The sequence below is a fragment of the Spermophilus citellus genome, assembly GCF_964194105.1.
Source record: "Spermophilus citellus genome assembly, chromosome: 6".
Classification (NCBI taxonomy): Eukaryota; Metazoa; Chordata; class Mammalia; order Rodentia; family Sciuridae; genus Spermophilus; species Spermophilus citellus.
This window is the reverse complement of record NC_138187.1, coordinates 77108933-77132868: the sequence shown is the minus strand read 5'-3', so window position 1 is coordinate 77132868 and position 23936 is coordinate 77108933. Positions and strand designations below refer to the sequence as shown.

At 34.0% G+C, this 23936-nt stretch overlaps 1 protein-coding gene across 1 annotated transcript in view; it reads right to left on the bottom strand.

The window, feature by feature from the left end:
• Positions 1-23936, bottom strand: part of PLXDC2 (plexin domain containing 2) — a 426852-nt gene that overhangs the window by 81846 nt on the left and 321070 nt on the right. Inside the window, exons 7-9 of the mRNA XM_081299629.1 lie at positions 15897-15996; positions 3872-3967; positions 3543-3624 (exon numbers count right to left, since the gene is read on the bottom strand). Of these exons, the coding sequence (XP_081155755.1) occupies positions 3543-3624; positions 3872-3967; positions 15897-15996 (278 nt within the window). The remainder of the gene's footprint in view (positions 1-3542; positions 3625-3871; positions 3968-15896; positions 15997-23936) is intronic.

The window sequence follows — 23936 nt, the reverse complement described above, 5'->3', positions numbered from 1 at the left end:
CCTTTATCCCGCTCTCATTACTACTACTTCTACTAGTTACATATTTGTTTGCTTAAAATCTATCCTGTCTCACTAAAAAGATAAGTTCTATCAGGTAGTGATTTTGGTCTCTCTTCACCACTGAATGCACAATCTTAAATAGTAACTTGAACAGAGACATTTAAAATTTGTTGTTGATTATGTGAATATATATAAGGAAGAATTGAAAGTAATTGATTCAAGTCCTCTCAATTTACTGTGTGGAAATAAGCAAACCCTTACCAAGTTTTTAAAATAAGTACTTTTCAGGCATGGATCTCCTTATATGTTCCTATAACTCCAACCATCTTGGACCTTAGAAAAGCCATTACAAACATTTTGCTTTAATTTTTCTCCCTTAAAAAAATGGGAATTAAAAGAAACCAACCAACCAATTAAAATCATCTTATCTTTTTAGAGGAAGCCTAACTTGAGAGTTCAGTAATTACCAGCAACTGAATTATCATTCAGGGACAAATAAGCACAGAAGAAAATAAGAACAGTAGGAGAAAAATTAAAAAAAAAAACAACAGAGGGGTAATTTTTGTGCTGCTTAGAATAAGACTTCTCTTGTTTTAATTTTTTTTCCTATAAAAGCTCTAAAAGGTCTAGGGAAATAATGCTGGACGGCAAAGCGAAGTTTTGAAGCTCACAGGTCTAGGAAGAAATTAATAAAATGCAGTGGGGAAATTAAGTTGAACAAAAGTGCAATGAGCCATAGTTAAGCCAATTAATTAAACAGATTTTGTTATGTGTATAACTGGGTTGTTGAAGAATTAAAAATAAATCCAAGAAATCATTGGTGTTTGGTATTCAACAAAATACCAAACAGTAACATACAGAAAACTTGTACTTTTTAAAGTAATGTTCTGTGATGAATTCCTCCTGTATTCCTATGACTTGCTACCTTTCTTTCCTCCATTAATTGTAAAGGAACTATGCTTTCAATATTACACAGGCATCTTAGGCATACTGTGATTCTCTTCTACATTCTTCTAATGCCAGTTTCAAAACCATGTAACTTTCTTTCAGTGTCAACTACAAAAAGATTTGTTTTTCCAGTAGCATGTCTACCATGTTCCAGAAAGCAGTGAAGATTAGCTTGCCTAGTGCACCATCGACCTGGCAGGTGTGAGGCAAATCAAGTGAGCTCAGGAGATCAAAAGCTGAGAGTAACACAGAACAAAGTTCAATTCCAAATGTTTCACTGAAGAGGTGTGACACCCTGCACAGACAACAGCACCAATCAACCCCAATTTCCTCTGCTGTAAAAAGGCTTTAAGGGTAATATTTGAAAATTCCTTGGCATAATATCTGGTTGAGAAATATCTTAATAAAATGAAAATGTTAATAGTGGAAGCAGATTCCAACCTGTGGATATATTTTGATTGCCAAAGTTGCTTGTTTGAAAATTTACATGTGTATTTCCATCAAACAATACATAGTTTTTTTTTAAAAAAAATGTTAGTAGTATGTATGATTCTAGATAAGTCTCCAAATCCTATATTCATCATAACATTATTTCAGTCAAGGATAATCTTCTTCTGGCCAGGATGGTCAACGGATGTGAGTTTTCCTTGGGCTTTTCTGGCTTTAGCATCAGAAGTCCCTCATCCTGAGAAACCCTTTGGCCTCAGAAAAACCTAATCATGGTATATTTATTTGGAACCTAATCATGATTTGTTCCCTCATCTTTCTGCAGTACCAGGCACATTCTTTGGAGATCTATAGTCTTTTCCTTTAACAGACCTAGACTTGGCAAAGGAGGTAAATGAATAAGCATCTGCAGGTCCTGTGCTAAATGCTAAGGATGGAGGTTTGCCCAGGATGATGACCACTAAACTTGATTTTGAAGTAGGTATGAATAAGGCCAATCAGGTTTTTCCATTTAATCATTTTGGACATTTTTTTCATTTCTGAGTTCAGTATTACTGAAGTATACATGTTAAAATCCCAGCTCTTTAGATTCCCTTTGGTTGTAGCTACCCAGCTTTTGAATAACTTTTAATGTGCATGTAATCTTTATGAAATCATCACAAAATGTAAATATAAATGCCCATCAACCTTAGATTTTATAGCAGTTCCTCCCACTCTGGATATATAACTAAGTTAAAATCTGTTTTGAAAAATGCTAACTGCCTGCTTGTTTTTCCATTATTTGAAATTCATTTCCCAAGGGAAATCCTGGAACAACATGTTAAATTGAAAACAAAACTGAAGTTATCATAAGTAATTTTGTTCTAGTCACAATACTGCAGTGATTGCCCCAAAGTTATCAAGTTAAAAATGTTTCCTAAAGAGTACTTGTTATCAAAGAATTGACACTCTCTTTTCCCCCCTTCAATAACTTTAGAAACCCTTCTGATCATGCCCTTAGCATGGGACAAATGTTGCAGCTAGAGAATAATAAAACACAGACTGCTGGTGTTCTATGGCAGCAACGTCCACTGCCTAAAACCATAAGTGGTTGATTTTTCATAGACTCTGGAGGTCAGAAGGGAACTTATTCCCAGACAGATTGGAACCCCATGGGGGGCAGAAACCATGTTGATATTATTTACTGCTGTGTTCCAAGCAACTGGGATATAATTGATGCACAAAATGGTTGAGCAAATAACAGAATACATTAATAAGCCTTCAGCTGGTCTTTCCATCAGAAAGCAAATATCTTTACATCTACTTAAGAGTCTTCCCCAGATCCACCAAGGTTACAATCCCCTTTCCAGAAACTAAGCATGTATTCGGGTAGCTGCTTTCTCCTCTACATCAGCTCAGTTTGCATTAATGTATGCAAGTGTTTGGTGGAACTAGGTCCATTCATCACACCCAGGAGCAGCAATCTGCTCTTATGCATCATATATCTCCCACATCATCCAATGTAGGAAAAACTCTAGGGACCAGACAGTCCTTTTTTACTACCCATAAAAAACAGTAAACATTTTTGAAAACCAGCAAGTTATATAGCTTAAATTTCAAAATCAGCCACAATGTGAGGTCAAAGCCACATGTTGTATTTATGTAAAGGTCAGATAGTGTCAGCCTCAAATTACATCTCTAATCTTCAGTAATAAAGTTTGAGATATTGAATAGGAATTCCTAAACACCTGCAAGTGGTGATTATAGTAATTCATCTTTGCTCTGGGAAGGGTATCTCAGATCATCTTTAGTATATGGACACAAATCATCAGTTTGTAGATTCAGCAACTACTTCATGCAGGTGAAATCCTATAGAAAATTATAAATGTATGCCAGAAAAAAAATTATAATTAAAATAACTATAACTATGAATGTTATTAGTCATTTTGAGCTCTCAGACATTGGGATATTCTAAAATCCTCTCTTCTGAGCTCTTTTTCTTCTTCTTCTTCTTTTAGCATTTTGGTCATGGCATATATATTTTTTCACACATATACACTTTTTAGTGTATGTATAATCTACATACTTGACATACATTTAAAATTCAATGGGAGAGAATAGCCAACAAGTCTTTCTAAATTTTTAGAATTCATTGTATTTTATTTTACCTTTGAAGTTTACTACACCAACTGCAGTTGAAGCCGATCTGAGAGGATACACAGGGGCCACAGCCATTAAACTGCAGACATGCTAGGAAATAGGAGAAGAGACTCATCAGGACTAACTGTGGGGGGCAAGAGGAGCAAGGAAGGGGTGGGGAGTTTGCTTGAACTAAATATAAATCATCATCTATCCCTATACACACTCAGGATCAAAATAAGCATGCATATCAAAGACAATTACATAATTAATATAATAACTATAATTACTGAATAGACTGGATCATCAGGCTTGCAAACTCATTTTCTCAACTAACTGTGTTCACACATTAACTTACTTGGTAATGGGGTCATCTCCACAGCGGAAATATTGGTAATTTTTGACATTTGTAACTCTACTCGGTGGTATTCATAAATTGTTCTTCTTCGAACATCTATAAGAACAAAAATGGAAAGAAAATCAACCTTTAAAATTGCCCCACTTAAAAAAAGCAACATTTTAATATTGGATGTAGAATTAGACACTTTTGATGAAGATTCAAAATAAAGCTTCATCCTACAAAGTAATCAATTATTAAAAAAACAAAAGATACTTAAAACCTTGTGTCCAGTTACCCATAAGTATTGTTATCAATGATGTTGTAAAGGCTGATTAGGGTTTGGACCTCTCATTTAGCTAGCAGGCCTCCAACTCATTATCACTCAGGATATTACAGATGTCTTCTTGATAGATTTATATGTGTTAAAAATATTTGACACAGGAAGGCAAGATGATAAGATGACACCACGTCTCTCAAACTAGAGCTGAAGTGAACTTTTTAGGGATGGGTAACAGTTAAAATTTTTCACAGTTTAAAGTGAATATCAGAATACCAATGTGACTGCTTTAACAGTCTCAAACAAAATCCTTTGATAAAAGTAAAATCAGAGTTTAAACCAATTTTATGTAGCATGCTGGCTATAGTTAATAGCACTCTATTTTGTGTGAAATTTGATAACATAATACATTTTAAGTGTCCTCACCCACCATATACAAGTTGTGACAATGTGAAGACACAGATGTATTGATTAGAATAATTGTAATAATCAATTTATAATGTGTACCTATAGCAAATCATTATCTTGTATGTCTTAAAATACAGAATCTTTACTTGGCAGATATGCCTAGATAACGTTTGAGGAAAAAAGAAAAATAATTTTAAAAATCGGTATATTAAAATTGTATATTAACATAGCATACATAATTAATATATAGCTTATAAAGGAATTATATTTCATGAAGTTTATTTATCAACAAATCCATCAAAGTCCCTGAGGAAGACGTCAAATGGAAACCTTGGCAATAACCTTAATAATTAAATATAAGCAAACATATTTTACAGTGAATAAGAACGAACACTTAAATGTCAGATATAATTTTTGTCTAACTCCAATGTGGCAATCAAAATTTTTGCTGGTTATATACTGCATATAATTATCTAACTTTCTATAGATCTAAATACACAAAAATGACAATCAGGGGGCTGGGGTTGTGGCTCAGCGGTAGAGCACTTGCCTAGCACGTGTGAGGCACTGGGTTCAATCCTCAGCAACATATAAAAATAAAATAAAATAAAGATATTGTGTTCAACTACTACCAAAAAATAAATATTTTTTAAAAATCACACTAAAGCTCTAGAGTCAAGCTTCTAGATATTTGTCGCCATTCTCATCTCAGAGGAAATTAAATTTTCATTGAAGTCATTAGGACCCAATGATGATCTCCTCTAAGATACAGAGCAGAATGGCCCATAAGAGAGTGAGCTGCCTTTTAGTAAATGTATCCAGGAAAAGAAATATACTGATACATCCAAGAGGTAGCAGAAGGAGGCCAAACGTTTACTTATAGCTATCATGTATCTCTACTTTCTCTACTGATATCCTTTCATCCATTTCTCATTATTTACCACGAAATTCTACTCCTAGAAAAGAAAGAAGGATGGTAAAGAAAATAGATATTTGAAGGCTGGAACTTGTACTAGAGCCACTCACTGAAAATATGTTTAGGTTATCAGACTAGAAAACAGGTTAAAAATTCTAATCCAATTATTTTTTAAAATATAACTTAAAGTACCATATGCATTTTTCAAAGGATACACTACATCAAAAATCAGAGAAAACACTGGTTTCATTACATAAGGTTCCTTGAGGCATATGAATCTTGATATCTTAAAAAAATACCGTTTAAGGCAAATAAAATGATTGCTTATTTCCTGCTTTTGTCTAAATAGGATAAGTTCCTAATATATTGCTTTCCCAAGTATTTTGCTAAGCACTTGAGTTCTCAGAAGTAGATAAATAATATGGTTTTTCCCAAATACTAGGATGGGTGTTCTTCAGTTTTCCTGCTAAAATGTCTTGCAGAGTCTATGGTATTAATTGATGCTTAAGATAACGGTATTCCATTTATTTTGTATTATACTTTAAAAACATCAACTACTTTGATAAGAAAAGAAAACAGTCATTAACCAATATATGCAATTTGATATACAAAATCTTTAAAACATGGGATTTCACTGAAAGAAACAACAAAGTACTAGGAACTTAGAATTCTCCCAGTCAGGAGGGCGTTATAGCTACCTGATCCACTACTAATGGCCATACCTGCATGAAACACTGCATGTAGTAAACAAGTGGGAAAAAATGCAATGTGAAAATTTCAAAAGTAAATAGTGCATTTTGAAAGGACTACCCTTATTTACATGATATAAGACATCCACATGTATCATTTCTTCTTTTCTGCAGAAACTGAGGGAAGAGGTGAATGCTTCCCTATTGCAATAAAGTACTTATGTTCTATAGTTAAAAAAAAAAAAAAAAACCTCAGCTACTGACTGTGACTAGAAAACTGCTAGGAGTTAATTATTGATCAGGAAAATGAAGTAAGGGAAAGAGGGATCTTTCTATGCTAGTTCTATTACCTGTTTGGATATTCCAACAATTAGGAGGAGATTAATTTAACAAAACCAAAATTAATGAGAATGATTTTTGTTTGATGACCTGCCAATCAATGACAGTTTCCAAATGGTCATTTCTGCAGAATTTCAGAGACACCTCTGTCAAAAACACGTCATTAGGAATCACTGGTCGGCCCTGCCAATGTGAGGAGCTTTCATTGGATTCCAGAAATGGATTTAGCTCAAGTGTATTCTTCAAAAAATAAGCCAAAAAAAGTAACACCAAACTTTTAGTCTTAGTGGTGGAAATACAACTTCAACTAGTGCCTTACAAAACCAAGATTAAGTACATTACTCATCCATCAGAGATGCTTAAAGTCAAAAAATTAAATTCAATCTGACTGGATTCATACATACAGAAAACAGAAGTCAGTGATTGATCTGTTAAGGTGATATGATTTGAAGTGCAAATACTAAATTGAATGTTTGAGAAAGTCAGATCACTTATCAGTAGGAGAGACACAGATTTACCATATGAAAACACCAACAATCCTCTCCAATTTATATCTATCTTGACTGAAATGAACACAGACTAATGAATATCCTGTGGCATAATAAGCCATGATGTAGTTTATTTGCCTTTCTAAAATGCTAACATTTACACAAAGAAGATCTGAGTAATTTCCTAAATTGCCTATACTTACATTTACATAAACATTATAAAAATATTGTCTGAATTATCTCATAAATAATTTGCTAATATTCCTTTATTTGTGTTACTAATGCTTAATGATTGCCTCTATATGATTATATCTTATTCCTTTTTCAGTTCAAATTGAGTCCAACTCACAGCACCATTTATTGAGTACTCTTTAATATAAGTAGCATGTATTGCTTAGCTACAAGGTTCATTCTCAGCATGAAGCTCAGGAAAAAAAGAGACTCTTGAGATTAAAAGGACACTCATAGCAGTTACAATCTCTCACACAAAAACACAATACAATAACAGAATTAGCTAGTTGGAATTGTTAAATAAAATACATACAAATAAAAAATGCATTAGCCTCAACCTTTATTCTCAATTCCCTTGGTAGTTCTAATTCTATTAAATAATAATGTAATTAAGCATTAGATAAAACTACATAAACCTTAAGTTACCATGAAGTGCTAATCAAAACATCTTTGGTTTTACTCTCATTCCCTCAAAGTTTCAGGACATTACTGAAACTTTAGTGTCCGGATGTCATAAGTTTCTTGAGCATGCCTGAAGGAAATCAGAGACATGATATATATATATATATATATATATATATATATATATATATATATATATATATAGGTATAGGTATCTGGGATTGAACCCAGAAGCCTTAACCACTCAACCACATCCCCATCTATTTTTTATATTTTATTTAGAGACAGAGTCTCAATGAGTTGCTTGGGGCCTTGCTAAATTACTGAGACTGGCTTTGAACTTGTAATCCTCCTGCCTCAGCCTCCTGATTACAGGCATGTGCCACCACACCCACATTCCCAGCCCCAGAGACATGATCTTGTATGATCCTTACATTTCCTTCCACATATGTGTGAATAATGGCTTGAACCACTTGCAATTCCTGACTTCCTTCAAAAATCACTTTGCCCAAAAAAGAAAGCCAAAACCAGGGCACACTGTCACAGTGGGACACTGTGGCACATGGACTGCAGACCTGTCACTAACATCATTGTTCTATTTTCCCAAGCTGCCTGGCTGAAGAGGTACCTCCTTGTTCCTGAAACTTATGAAATACTGTTAATACGTTTTCAGTGTCATTAAATCTCATGTCATTAAAACTCATGTTATTAAATATAATTTTCTTTCAAAAATAAAAAGATTGTCACTTCATTGAATGAAATTTGATAAAAATATAAGATTTCTTCATCTTAAAATAAAATTTCTCTCTCTCTCTCTCTCTCTCTCTCTCTCTCTCTCTCTCTCTCTCTCACACACACACACACACACACACACACACATTCACACACATAACATTTAGTACTAAGTCACCTAGATTTTTTGGCCCTCATGTGAAAAAGGAAAAAACAACCTATATTTTTAACAATCAAAATATCCTGTAGCAAAATTCAACTGGAAAACTTAATGTGTAGGCATATTTATAAATGTGTATAATGAATATTAATTAAAAATAGAAATACTCTCTGTGTGGTAGGAAACTGTAAGTTAAAACAGAAATACTCCTTATGTAATAGGGGAAATGTAATAAATAATTAAGTTGAGGAAAAGCATAAATTCAAAAGCAAATATGAAAGAGGAAAGTTAGAAAATCTAACATATGAAGTTGTGATTTAAAATAAAAAGGCAGATAAGGCTGTGTAGAAAAATTTAACTTAGATTGCTTTTGAGTATTGCCTGGGATAATTTCCTGTATCTTTCAGAGTAAAGCAACTGCAGAGTGGAGTTCTGTAAGGAACTTTTTATTCACTGTTTTGAAAAATAGAAGAACATTAAATTGGACTTTTCTTTTTATACTAATTAATCCTGTCCTTATAAATAACCAATAAATACACATTTATTAAATGAATGTTTCAAAGCCTTGAAATTTTAATAATGTATAAAAATCCTTTCTATGAATTTAATATTTTATATTAGAAATAACATAATTCAAATTTAATAAATCAATTGAATGACATGACTTTAAATTGATAATTTTTTCCTCTCAGAATGTAGTATGAATAAAATATGAATGAATGAATGAATGAATGAATGCATGAATAAATTAATAAATAAATTTTATTAAAGGAAACTGCTTAAATACAAGTTCTGGAAAGAAATCTTTTTGATTCATAGAAACTTAGCAAAATTCTCAAATGTTTTAAAATTGATTAATCAGTGATTTCTAATGTCCCCCAAATTTTGAAACTTTTACTTCTCCATCATAATCAAGTCAGGGTGAAAATATAGAATATGTTAGAAATGTATGAATTAAAATAATAAGATATCGTTTTGCAAAATGTTATTCATCAGAGGCTATTTCTTTCCCCCAAATATCATGGTTTCCATTTATTTCCCCCTTTTTGGAGTTTTCATGATCTCCTAAATACTTGAGAAGCGTCTAACCTAATGAAATTGTGCCGTAAAGGGAGGCAATTTTATCTTCTGCAGAATGAATAATTTTGAAGGGCTTTCTATTTGAAGAAGAGCAAAGGTAAGATGAGACAACTTACTGAAGATTTATAGATTGATCTAGCCTCAAATGAATGAAAAGCCTGATAACTTTGAAAAAAGCAAATGAGGCTCAGTACATCTGAAAGGGCTTGAAATAGATTCTATAAAATATTATGAAAGAAAAAAAAACTTTTAAGTTTCTCCATGATTGTCTGTTTTCCATAGTTTTGATCACATGTTAAAAATTATACTTGCTAAATAATTATAATGGATATGAAAACTAAGAATTATTTTCCACAGAGAAAATCAGGCATAATGGTTACAGTTTAAAAATTTGCCACTTAATCATTTCTAATATTGTAAGGCTTTATAAAAAGCAAAGAATAAAGAAGGAATGTTATGGGTAGCTATCACACTTGAAATTCAACAAGTAATTATTTTATTTAAATATGTTTATGGTCTATTGATGGATGACACATGTGGCTATTTAATGTAAATGTAATTAATTAAACTCAATTTAATAAAAATAAAAATTCAAATTCTCAGGCTTGCTAGCCACAGTGCAAGTGCACAGTATCCATCTAGATCCTACTGGAAGGGTGAGATTCAAAACATTATCAGAAGCACAGGAAAATCTTTGGAAGAGCACATTGATCTATGCTATTATTTCTTTAAGAATTCAAGCTTAAAATATTTGGTATATTAATAACCAAAACTTTTTTTTCTTGTTTAGTAATGCTATTTTATTGACACCCTAAATAATTTTGGTCAACTTATTTGAAAAATCATCACATGGTCCGTAAGCTCTATAAAATAAATCCACATGTGCCAAATTACATACAAACATTCCTGAGAGTTCAATGATCCTTTAAGAAATTGTCAAATATATTTGCTCTGCAAGTTAATTGTCAGTTCTATTTCTGAAGATGTTCATGGAGAGTGTGAAATAATAACCTAGAAAGCGAAGGCATGGTGTAGCAGGAACAATGTCAATAAATTTAAAGAAGCAGATGCTAATGAGAAAGGACTTGCTGTTAAGAAAATACCAAGTGTTGGTGAGCAGAATAAAGTGGAGTATTCTCAGGGATTCAGAAACAGTTACTGCTATGACTTGTAGTAGAGCCATTTCAAGTTAGGTCACTTACTATCCCTCTTGGTTTCTATTGTTAGAATTCTGCAAGTGTGTGTTACAACCACTTTCTCACTACTAAAATAACACAGCCTTAAATTTTTCAAATGGAAAAACCACGTTGCATAGATTTTAAGGGTTTCTTGCTGGAAATGCTATGCTCATTAAACTCAGAGGGTAGAGAAATCATGGCGATATGTTGTGGAAATTCACTCAGCAACTAGAGGTTAGAATTCAAAATACTAAATTGAAGGAGAGAGAAACAAACAAACCTAAGTGGTACTAGGAAGAATCATGCTTGCATCCAGGAAGAACTCTGCAGTATGTATAAAAGGATTTGAAAGGACATAAGCTGAGACTGAGAAGGAATTTCTTAAGGCTATTTAACAAACATTAGGAAAAGTACAAATGATCTATGAATATATGAAAATATTAAAAGTTTCTGGAAATCAAAAGACAATTAGAGCAACAATGAAATATTAGGTTCTGCTTATTAAATTTTCAAAGTTTAAAAAATGATAATATCTGAAAAAGGGTATCTAATATAATGCTCATAGGAGAGGCTATTGGTACATTTACACAAAACAGTTTGTCAAATACATACAAAACACTATCAGCACTAAACATCTACAAATTCTTTTTTAAGAATCATATACATGTAAAAATTTAAAATCAAGAATGCTCAGCATTGTTAAATTATTATGAGAAATAATATACAACTAGTGAAGGAAAAGTTTACATATATTATGAAATAAAGGGATTTGTTGTAGCTATTAATATTTTATACAAATTGTCAGTCACAGTGGCTCACACCTGTAATCCCAGTGGCTCGGGAAGTTGAGTCAGGAGGATCACAAGTTCAAAGTCAGCCTCAGCAAGAGCGAGGCACTAAGCAACTGAGTGAGACCCTGTCTCTAAATAAAATACAAAATAGGGCTGGGGATATGGCTCAGTGGTCAACTGCCCCTGAGTTCAATCCTTGGTACCCTCCCCAAAATATATTTTAGACAAATATTTAACAGTGTAGAAAAAAAAGTGTTCTATATTTTAAGGGAAAAAACAGGCTACAAAAATATTCATAGCACAATGCCACTTTTCTTTGTGTGCATGAATACTGTAAATGAAAAACAAGACACAGATACATGAAAACATTAATTGTTAACTCTTTTTTAGTAGATCTACAAGTAATTTGATTTTTATTCTTTATGTTTTCCATTATTTTTAAATTCCCCTGAATTCAAATGCATTATGCTTCTAATGGTATTAAGTATACATTTATGTTCATATTTCTGAAATGAATAACTGAAGGCATTACATGGAGACTCTTTTTCTATATGTTTCTGTAGAGAATGTAACAACTGATTTCTGGGATTTTTTTCTGTCCCTAAAGTATCACAAAAATATTTTATGAAAAACAGAAAGTGATTTAGAGGCAAAAGACTATACTGCAGAAACATACAAAAGTTACAAGGAGACACTAAAAAAACAAACAAACAAAAAAAGCAAAAAACCCTACACAATGTCATAGTCAGACCAACTGAGAGTTCCCTCTTGTCACTGAGTCCAAGTGATTTTGTGGAAATTCCCTGTGGGCCCACTCCAAAGGGCACCCAGGCTGGGTGATGACATCTGTTATTATTACTGTCACCTAAAGTGATGCTGATGATGGGGGAAAGAGCACTGCTCACCAGGTCCAAGCACACTGATTACTTTGTGTCAGTTGCTGCAGACTCAATACATACTGTATTAGGTACCAAGATGCTCTTTGTACATATAAAGAGAGTTGTAGGAATTAAATAATACATTCAGGGTCTCATGACCAATATTCACATTACAGCACCCCTTATAGATTTTATCTTTCATTTTATTTTTTAATTATAAATATTGATTTTACCATATGCTTTTTAATTTGGGGGGAAGAGGAAAGAGTGAATAATTTTCCTTATAACTTTGGAACTATTTATCGGTTTACTAAAATCTCATGAACTTATTGGATAGAAAACCAGCCATTTTAATTAACAATGCTCAAAAAGTTAAATGAAACAATTTATAATTTGGAAAGTTTTTTTTTTTTTTTTTTGGTACTGAGGATTGAATTTAGGGTCAATTAACCACTGAGCCACATCCCCAGCCCTTTTTTGTATTTTATTTATAGACAGGGTCTCATTGAGTTGCCTAGCAGCTTGCTAAGTTGCTGAGGCTGGCTTTGAACTCATGATCCTCCTGCCTCAGCCTCCCAAGTGGGTATTTCCTGCATGCTCAATGGCACCCAGCTTGGAAGCCATTAAAAACTAAAGAAAAAAATGAAGTTTTTGTTGTTGATGATGATAATGATGGGTTGGGATAAAGTTTAGTTATAAATAAATAAAAACATTTACAGCTTATTGACTGCTTGATCAAATCTTCACCAAATCTGATAAGAATGGTATAGTAATGATGATTCCATTGAGAAAAATTAGTCTCAATGCTGTGACCCACATTTTCATGCTGTCTTGGCTTGGTTATGCCAAAATCCTGGGTTCTATACCCCATGTAACTAAAATAGTTAAAAGGACAGAAAGTTGATCTTATGAGAATCAGATCCTATGCAATGCTTCTTGGAATACAGAAGAAATGATATTGCCCATTACTTGCCATAATGGTCTACAGTTCTGTAAATCCACTCAGGGAAAGAAAAAGAAAAATTCATAACAAAAATAAAAATATTTAAATTCCCTGCAAGGGCTACTTGTAATAGCAACAGTTGTGAAATAATGTGAACAGAATTTTGAAAAGGACTTAAATATTTCCTTAAGTTCTAATTGTACAAATTAGTAACATATAGATCTCTAGTCATCTTATTACTCAAGAAAAAAATAATAACTTGTATTATACCAATCTGGGGTTATCCAAATTTCTGACAAAAATATATATTTTTTCTTTTTAGCTGAGAATTCAATGCAATATATTTCTCCTCTTACACAAAAGCTCATATAACAGACACTGTTGCAGTTTTTGAAGTGGGAACAGATTTTTAGGGAGATTTAAATTTTCTGTTCCTGAAGTGAATTTTAAGTAGAACACATCAATTCTAATTTTCTTGCTTCAATATGGTCTCATCTAATGGCAGAGAGGGGAACATCAGAGACTCAAAACTTCCCGTCCTTCTTGGCTAATTTTCTCAGGATTGAATAGTAAGGTTCATAGGAAATGTGAATTCCATCCTAAGTAAACAAAAATATCTGAGAGAAGATTTCCTCTGAACTCAAGTCCCAGTAATCTTTTAAGTTGAATGCTGAGTCCTGAATGTTAGACATAATCTAGCATAAAAATTCATATGAATTTTGCTGATTTATTTGATAAAATTTACATTTGGAAAGATATTTTCCACCTAAAATTTAACAGTTATCCTTTTACAGAAAAACAAAGCATCCAAAATTTTCATTTTGAAACCTTGACTTCTAAGTACAATTTTATCCTAGAAAACATATATAAAACTTCCATATTAAAATATATTTGTTAAAAAATTCTCTTCTACTTTGCTGTTTTTTTTTTCCTCCCTCTCTCAACAACAATACATCAGGATAGCAATGTGGAATAAAATACTTTCTGAGCAAGCTACAAATAAAATTCTTCCCGGCATAGAAAGAACCAACAAATAAACTAAAACTAGTGTTTCCTTTCTCTTGTGCAATAATTGACTCAAGTCATGCTTGATTTAACACCTCTGAATAGAAGAATGTGAGAACACTCCTCCTCAAACAGAAGCCAACCTTGGCTCTCCCAGGGCTCAGCCTCTTATTTAAGAGCTCTGTCAGAATGCCTTTATGTTGCCTGCACATACTAATATATCCTTGCTTTGTACTCCACGCAATTTAGTTTCTGGAAAATCTTCCTCAATTTAACAATTCCCTTGGATATTATCTCCCACAAATTCTAAGCTAACAAGGGGAAACCCCACAGAAGATACATGTTCATATCTGAATGCCATTCTTAACTTAGATAGCCCTTATAACATTTCCAGCCAATCCATCGTTCTTAAAAGTCTAGTTTCCACCCCATTTACTTTCTGTGTTTGAGAGATGACATAATTAAGCAGAATCAGCTCAAGTCAAGACCAAACAGCATACACATGTGATAAATTGAGTCTACGGCTATAATGAAATAAAAGAAGAAAAGAACTTTTGAACAAAAAGGAAAGAAATGATCTAATCTTGAGATATATTTTATTGCCCTTTGCTTTTAAATAAGCACATTTAGGACTCAAAAAAACCCAAAAATCCCAGTACTAACACCCTGAGCATTCTTCAGGACTGTCTGGAAGTAAGGGAGGTTGAAAAAACTGAGATGGTTTCAAAAGATAGCTATTTACATAATCAGAACAGCTACGAAATGCAGTTCACATTTTGACATTTTCCTTCCTTCCTTCTTTCCTACCTCCATCCCTCCCTCTCTTTTGGTGTTGAGGATGAACTCAGAGTGTCTTACATGAACAGAATATTCTCTACCACAGATCTGGACACCAAGCAACATTTTAATTTTCTAACATCATGAACAGTTGCCCAAAATAACACATATATTTTAATTCTACAACGTATAAACTAGACTAGATAGGTAAGAATGATTTAAGAGGGGAGGATACATGTCACATGTCTTTTCTGGTAGGTCTAACTTCACTCAAACTTTCATTTACTTAAATTTATACTTTTTATTTCATTTTCCTTTAGTCTCTCAAACAGTCTTAAACTAGTTAAATACAGAATAGCACAAAGTTGATTTTCTTCTCATCAACTGATTTTAAATAAATAAACATGGAGAATCATAGACCTATCAATCAAATAATCTGTCACTGTTATAGTTCTTATTAGTTAATAAAAGAATTATCTTTGCTCAACCCAGCCAACTATCTCAAAGAATCCCAAAGTGCACATTCTTGCCTGAGCTATTCAATTCCTACTCACTTGTATTTATTAGTTCAAGGGTAATGGAGATAGCCAACCCCAATAGGAGTTATAAACCACACAGTACAATTAACAAGCAGCAATTATCTAAGTGATTTTTCTTTTTTGGTCCAGTTACATCTGCCTGAGATCAATTTTCTTAAAATTTACCCTCACAGAAGGCTCACACTTTGCAATTACCCTTCTTCTACATACTGGGGATTTGTTGGATCCTGTGGACAACGACAAAAGCATCAGACAGCCCCACTTTCACGGGATGATTGGTTGAACTTATCTGTGTGACCAAGACAGGAATCTGGAAAAGAAAAAGCAGATTACTTGTGTTAGACCTGAATTTCCTTTAGGCATTCAGAGTGAGATCATCTTGCTTCACAAACAAAAATCTGGTGAGAGAGATGAGGGAGTAGAGGAGGAGCAGGAAATACAGAAGTCAGATATATAATGCCTCAAGGTAACATCAATTTAGAGCCATTTGATGAGTTTTGGACAAGAGAGCAAATAGACCTAGAGATGGTTTCTTGGGATGGAAAACCATAGATTTTCAACCAATTTAACTGATTCTTCATGCTACAAACAAAGGCTATAATGTCAAGAATAGAGATTCTTCTCTTACTAATTGTTTTCCTAATTGATTTTATTTCATGTTTATTTTCACGAAGATCCTGCTTACACATGGAGTTCTAGACATAAAACCTAGAACAAATGATGTAAGTACACATGCTCCTCCCCATTGCCATCTGGCATTCCCATTAGAGGCCCAAAGCAAGGAGTCCATCTTATCTTGAACTGAAAACTCCAAACTGTGTTGCAAAATAAACCTATTTTTTTATAAGTTAATTATCTCTGATATTTTGTTATAGTAACAGAAAACTGATGAACAGAGATATTAGATTATTACAGATTCAGGAGTGCTGATAGAAATCTAACTCATATTTATAAGTCAGACTCTCATTTAAGGAAGAAAAGACAAAAGGATAGAAAGGCATACATAAAAAAATCCCAAGTTATATCTTATTCATCCTAATAAAACAAAGTCATTCAATGGTTAGGATACTGTTCCTGAATGCCTGCTCAGAAACAAGTATGAAAGCTTTGTTACTGGTATTTATCACTGGCTTTCATTCTCCAACACTACAACTGTAGTTTTCCTTTGCAAGTTACAGAATACTTTACCAGATTACTCTGCAATAATTTATTGTATTTCCTTTTATCCAATATTCATAACAGAACTTGGGCTTATATTAGCATCATTTGAAAAACACTATTATGCTGTTATGAATACTATGTGTTTACCCCAGACCTTATTTTTCAGATCCTATTTCTTTGTTCCTATAACCTTCCCAGCACTGTGTCCTCCCTTCAGATTAGGCATTCCACCTTTTTACCTCTCTTCATCTTTCATTCTGATTTTGTTTTCTCCCTCTCTTTCCTTCCTTTCACCCCCTTCCTTTGTATTTAGTCTCCACGTCCAACCCTCTTCTCCAGTGCTTTTATTCTGTGGTGGATTGATTACACTGATGGCCTCAATCCAGACTCTTTTCTAACTTTGCAATGTTCTCTCACTCTGACTCGATGCTCGGTCATATGGCAAAAGAAGACAACCACAAACATGAAGCAAAAAATAAGCTTAAAAAGTGCTTGCAAATTTCTATTTCCTCTCTTGGAAATATGCCACTGCTAGGGAAGGTACCCTGCTGCTCTGCTGAATGCATGGGAGAGACACATGAAGGAAACCTTTTTTTCCCAACAGGGGGCACCTTTGACCAGCCAGCTCCCAGAATATCCACCAGTTAATGGATGGCACTCAAGGATCCAGTAAAGATCAGTGTAACTACAAATGTAATCCATAGGTATCTTATGGGAAATAAGAAATGGAGTTGGTGTAAGCCGCTACATGAGGGGATGAGTTGTTACATAGCAATTCTGACCAATACATTATTTGGTAAAGATCAAGTAGCCAATACAAATTCCTGTGGGAGTTTCTGCATAAGTTGATGTGGCATTCCTCCTCCTAGTTTTCTTGGAATCAGATAAATCTCTCTCTAATTCTACATGCAGTGAAACTGGAAAGATAGAAAATGTTCCAGTGGAAAAGTTTCATTTTCTGTACCCACTCCCATATTTTTTTATATTTCTTTTATCATCTAGTTTATTCTTTGGTCTGTGAATTACAAAAGCTAAGAATAATATGTATAAGAAAACTAGATGAAGATTTATTTAACCTAGGAAAATCCATTCAAAACCAAACTTGGTAGCCTTAAGGTGTACGTAGGGTTCTATCACTGAACATTATCTGATGAATTGACCAACATTCTAGGAAGATCATTGTAGACAATCTTAAGGACTCTTTTAATCCTCAAACTGTTATTTCCTTCTATTGAGTGATCTTGATGTTTTAAAGTTTCAATAAGTAAATTGTTAACTATGATCCAAACAAAAACTATAAGGGGAAGATATTCTAGCCATCTATAAAAAGGGTAGAAATAGACAGAAACCATCATTTATAGTTAAGGGATATATTTTAACTTGTTATCAGTTTTGAAAATTTACATGTTTATGAGCCAATGACTTCTGAATACCAATTCTGACATACCACTCTCCTCTAATATCTAAATATGTCAATTCTGAGTCTTAATATGAGAGTACAGATTAGAAAAAGTAAGAATAATGTTGACTACATACAAATTATTCCCCCCACCCCAAAAGACATGTATACTGTTCATACTGTTTGATGAAATAGGAAAAATTCATTCATTCATCAGATATTAATTCAAAAGATATCCTTATTTTGGGCACCGTAGTTACAGCAGAGAATAAAACAATGATTTTGCTTTCAGAAAGCTTCAGGGTAAAGTAGATATTAAAACAAGTAATTATAAAAAATAGAGTATGTGATAAGGTTCTTAGTACCATGAAGACAACTGGGTGGAGAGTTAAGGATGGGTGTCTTTGTTGGAAAGGATAGTCACTAAGGATCCCTCTGATAAGGTAACTTTCCAGAAGAAACTCAATAGAAGTAAAAGTCTGCCATGTGGTTACTCAGGGAACCATTCTGGGTAGAGGTACCAGCACATGTGAAGAGCTTGTCTCAATTGCTTTTGGTGTGCTTTGGGAATTGAAATGTCATCTCCATAGCTGGGGCAAAAGTAATAACCAAGAATGTTAAAAAAGGTAGGAGATAGTGGGGCAGATCATAAGGAATGTGTATTCCTTGAAAGCCATGGCAGTACATAGGATTTTATTCCAAAAAATACAGGAAGATTTGGAGAGGTTTAAGTAGAGGAAAGGAATTGCTTTAGGTTGAAAAAAAAAATACTAGATTTTTTGTGATCAAGACTGTAGGAGGAGGAGGGAATCAGAAAAACTAGTTAGGAGTGTATCATAGTTGTCCGGGTAGGAGATGGGTGGCTTGGACTACACCATTGTAATAAAAGAGGCAAAAGAGACAGAAAGTTGAATTTTTGATGAACTGTGTAGGTACTGCATGAATTTAATAAGGCCAGTGAAGTAAAAAGGAGGGTAAAGGGTATTATCAAGAAAAGTGTATGTTTCATCAGGAATGCTGTCTTGTCCAGCTTCAGGGGACTCATTCACCTCAGTCCAACAGAAGGCAATCTTTTGGGTGTGTGGAGAGCAACTCAAGCAGCTCTAGAGAGCAGAACCAAATGTGCAGAGATGGAGAGGACCAGGAGAAGGATGCAGAAGGACCATCACTCTATGGCAATATGAGTGACTTCAAATGCATTTCTTTAAAATTTTAGAGAGTTCACTAGTAAGAGACTGGGGTTTCTAAAACTCTCAAATTTTGTCCTGATTAAATATTAAAATGAATATACACAAGGAGCTCTCAGTGCCTTCCATTTGCCCAGAAACTGCCCAAGCCTTTTATGAAATGATTACATCTCAGGTTTTGAAAAGGAGAAAAAAAAACCCAAACTCTTTTTTCCCATTGAGTTAAATACTTAATTTAGTCAAAGGTCAGTGATAGGCAACACCAGGATTCTGCAGAGGTTTCCTATAGAGGCTCCCTGGCCTCTCCCTGCCTGATATTCTCATATCTTTCTTACTCTACCTTCTCGGGCTATTTTCTTTTTACTTTAAAATATCTATGAATGATCAGTAATCTGGATGAGTTCCCAGGGAGCAAGGCAGAAGAGCCTGTAGGTTTGCATGTCAGTATAAATTATTAGAGACTAGTAAGATGAATTAGGAGAACTATTAAAAGCCACATTTAAAATATACCCTTTTGTACACTCATGCATACATTGCTGGTGGGACTGCAAATTGGTGCAAGCACTCTGGAAATCAGTATGGAGATTCCTCAGAAAACTTAAGACCATTTGACCCAGTTATTACACTTCTTGGTGTATACCCAAAGGACTTAAAATCAGCATACTAAAGTGGCACAGCCACATCCATGTTTACAGTAGCTCAATTCACAATAGCTAAGCTATGCAACCAACCTAGGTGCCCTACAACAGATGAATGGATAAAGAAAATGTGGTATATATACACATTGAAATATTACTCAGACATAAAAAGAATGACTTTATGACTTTTGATGGTAAACGGATGAATCTGAAGACTATTATATTAAACAAAATAAGCCAATCCCCCCAAACCAAAGGTGGAATGTTCTCACTGATATTTGGATGCTAATGTACAACAAGGTGGGGAGGGGAAGAATAGAAGTTTAGTAGATTAGACAAGGAGGAATGGAAGGAAGGGATAGGGGAAAGGAATAGGAAAGACAGTGGAATAAATCTGACATAACTTTCCTACATACAGATATGAATACACTGCAGTGAATCTCTACATCATGTATAACCAGAGACTGGAAGCCAAATTAAAATAACATGTGCTCCATATCTGTATAAATATTTTAATTATATTCTACTGTCACGTACAACTAAAAAGAACACAAAAATTTTAAAAATATAAAAAATGAGCCATTTCATGACTAATATCAATGAAGCAATTGTGTATGAGATGTGTATTTGTGTGTGTGCATGTATGTGTGTGCACGCAAATAAACTGTTAAGAATTATAGCCAGTATTGGGCAAAATGAGTACAAGAATGGGGTGTGTCATGTTGTCATGATCATCCATTCCACAGAGGACTCTGTATTTGCAAGGATATGAAGTACTAAAGTCAGTGCATCCCTGCTAAAAAAGATGCGAAAATACTAAAAAATCTAAAAAGTTTGATTAAGGGGAGCTCAATTTTTAATCCTTTCTACATACAAATTTATATTCACCCTCAAAATGTCTGCTGAGTCAGCTAAACTGCAGATACCAGGAAGCCAATAGGAAATAATAAAAACTGCACTCCAGAAGTGTTTTCTTTCTTTGAAACATATCTTCATTATCTTTGAATGCTTATGATAGTTGCCCTTTCATGATTATAACAAAGCTAAATTTTCACTGGGCCTCTGTATGATCAGTATTATAAACTTTGGAGATCTGGTTTTGTAATGACACTCATTCTACAACACAGACAGTGTTATTACTAGTCAAAATATGCTTCTGTGTTGACTTACAGAAGCATTCATAAATTCCTTTCTCAAAACATTTTATTTTTTGTTCTAAAATAAGTTACAGATAAGGTTATTATTTGGCATAAATTTTCTACAAATGATATATTGGAACAAAATAAACAGAAAAGCCAGAAGGGGTTAGACATAATTAAAGCAGGAAAAGATAATTAAAAGAGTAAGCAACAGTAGGGCAGACTACCCTGGCCTTTGGAAGAAGAAGCTTCAACAACAAGAGCTGATCTCTCCTGCATACGGCAGTATCATTCCCTAGGACACAGGGGCCAACATAACCCCTAGAACATGAGCTTTTACGTCTGCCTCTCAAACAGGGAGATAACAGCATGAGCTTAAATAAGAGGTAATGGAATTTTATTTTCTTCTGTCCTCTGCTCTGCCCAGCAAACCTCGCCAAAACATTCATTTGTTTCCATTATGGGCCCTGTTATCTATCTAATGGGCAGCACAGTATCTCAGCAAGAGCTTGATTGTATAGTATCTGTTCCAAAGGGTGAATCATATGCCTAGCGGAATTTAACTGGAAAAGAATTATTCTAAACCAATTTTTGGTCACTTGCTAATCAGCAATATGGCATTTAGTTGCTTAACATTAACAACAACAACAACGAAACTCAGGGAAAAATCAAAGCTTTCTAATTTATCCACTCTTCCCTGCATTTAACCCTTAACTTCCCAACTCATCTTCCTTAAATGTCTGGCTTCTGCATTATTCAGTACAGAATCTGATATTAAAAGTCAAGCTATCTTCAGTTATTAACAAAACAGCACATAAAGGCAAAAATATTAATGCAGAGTTGCCAAAAAAATACTTTGTATATTTTTATTTTTCTGTAGTGCTATGGATTGAAACCAGTGCCTCACACAAGCACATGAAATTGATAAGTCAAGTACCAGCACATGAAATTGATAAGTCAAATGCGCCCCTGTAAGCAAAGTACTCTAAACATCATCACACAAACTAGTGTGGCCTTGGAATAAGAAAGAAGAAAATGGAGGAGGAGAAATTAAATAAGCACATTCTAAGTACATTTTTTTCAGCCACATTTTGTCATATAGAAATTCAAGCTAAGTGCTTCAAGGGCTTCAGATGACTGAAGAAAATATAGATGTTTATATTTTTATTTAGCATCTTGTAATACTTAAATGTTAGTGACATATTTATTTTACAAATGTGTATATAGACACACACACACAAACAATATAAAAACATGTACAATCAGGATGAGCTCTAATGCAAAGATTACTCACTACTGAATGGAAAAACTAGAGTTTGAGCTTCATGCAGGAAAGGACAGGGAAGCGGTGCCCACCAACCCAAGCGGCTTGGCTCAAAACAGAAAACCCTACGGTGGGGACTTTTCCTGGGACAACAGATAGATAAGGGAGCTTGCCTACACATGGCCTGGGAATAAACACTGAAGGGAAAGAAAGAAGGTTGAGAAAACTCTATACCCTGGGATTGGGATAGATACTTGGAGTGCTGATCAGGCCTTTAACCCCAGGGACAAAGGGGCTCTCTGGTTATGGAACATCAGGGCAGGAAGACTGGATATAGCCCTATGATCAGCAGAACACTCACTCCATGAAATAAACCTCTCAATACAGAGTTATGAAAAATTGTGCTGTAAACGGGTAATAATGAGTGTAAGGCATTCCACTATTGCCATGCATGTAAAAAATAAATAAATAAATAAAATAGATTACTGGGAGGGGGGGGGAGGGAGGGGGAGGGAGGGAGGGAGGGAGGGGAGAGAAAGAGAGGTGAGGCTTGAAAAAACATAGGAAAGAAAAAGCATCCAGAAAGATATCACATAAATTGCCCAAGGGACCACATAGCCAGTTAATGGCAGAATCACCACTACAATAGATTTTCTATTCCTAAAATTATTTTCTCTAGGACATTGATTTTTCTACCTTGCTACTTTATTTATTTACTTATTTTTTATTCAGAATATTTATTATTGAAGGAACATAATGAACAACTATTCAATTTGTCATTTTTTCACTATAGAAAGTAAATTGAAAAATTAACGTGTCAGAAGCTTTTATATGTGTCATACCTAAAAATAAAATATAACCAAACATGCAAATGATCAGATCCTAATTAAAGCTATATAGGTAAAATTTTAATATTTCACATATTTAAAATACAGAGAAGTTCTATAACATAAAAACATCTGTGTCTGCCATTTCCTTAGAATTATTTAAGAGCTTTTGTTAGAGTTTGGATCTCAATGTCCTCCAGAGGCTCTTGTGTTAAAATGATTTTTATCCAATGCAGCAATATTCAGAGATAGGATTTTTAGGAAGTGATTTAGATCATGATGGCTCTGACCTCATCAGTGGGTTAATCCATTTGATAAATTAATAATGTGAATAGATGATTGGGTAGTAAAAATAGTAAGAGGTGGAACCTAGCTGGAGGAAGTAGGTCAATGGAGATATGCCCTGAAGGGTGTATTTTGCTCCTGGTCCCTTCCTTCTCCACCCCTATGTCTCTTTCTTGGCCCCTCTCTCCTTTCTCTTTCTTTTTCTCATGTTCTTCTGCCATGATCCATGATGATCTACCTCACCACCGGCCCATAGCAATACAGCCAGCCAATCATGGACTGAAACCTCTAAAACCATGAGCTAAAATAGATCTTTCCTCTTTTCAAGTTCTTTATGTCAGGTACTTCAT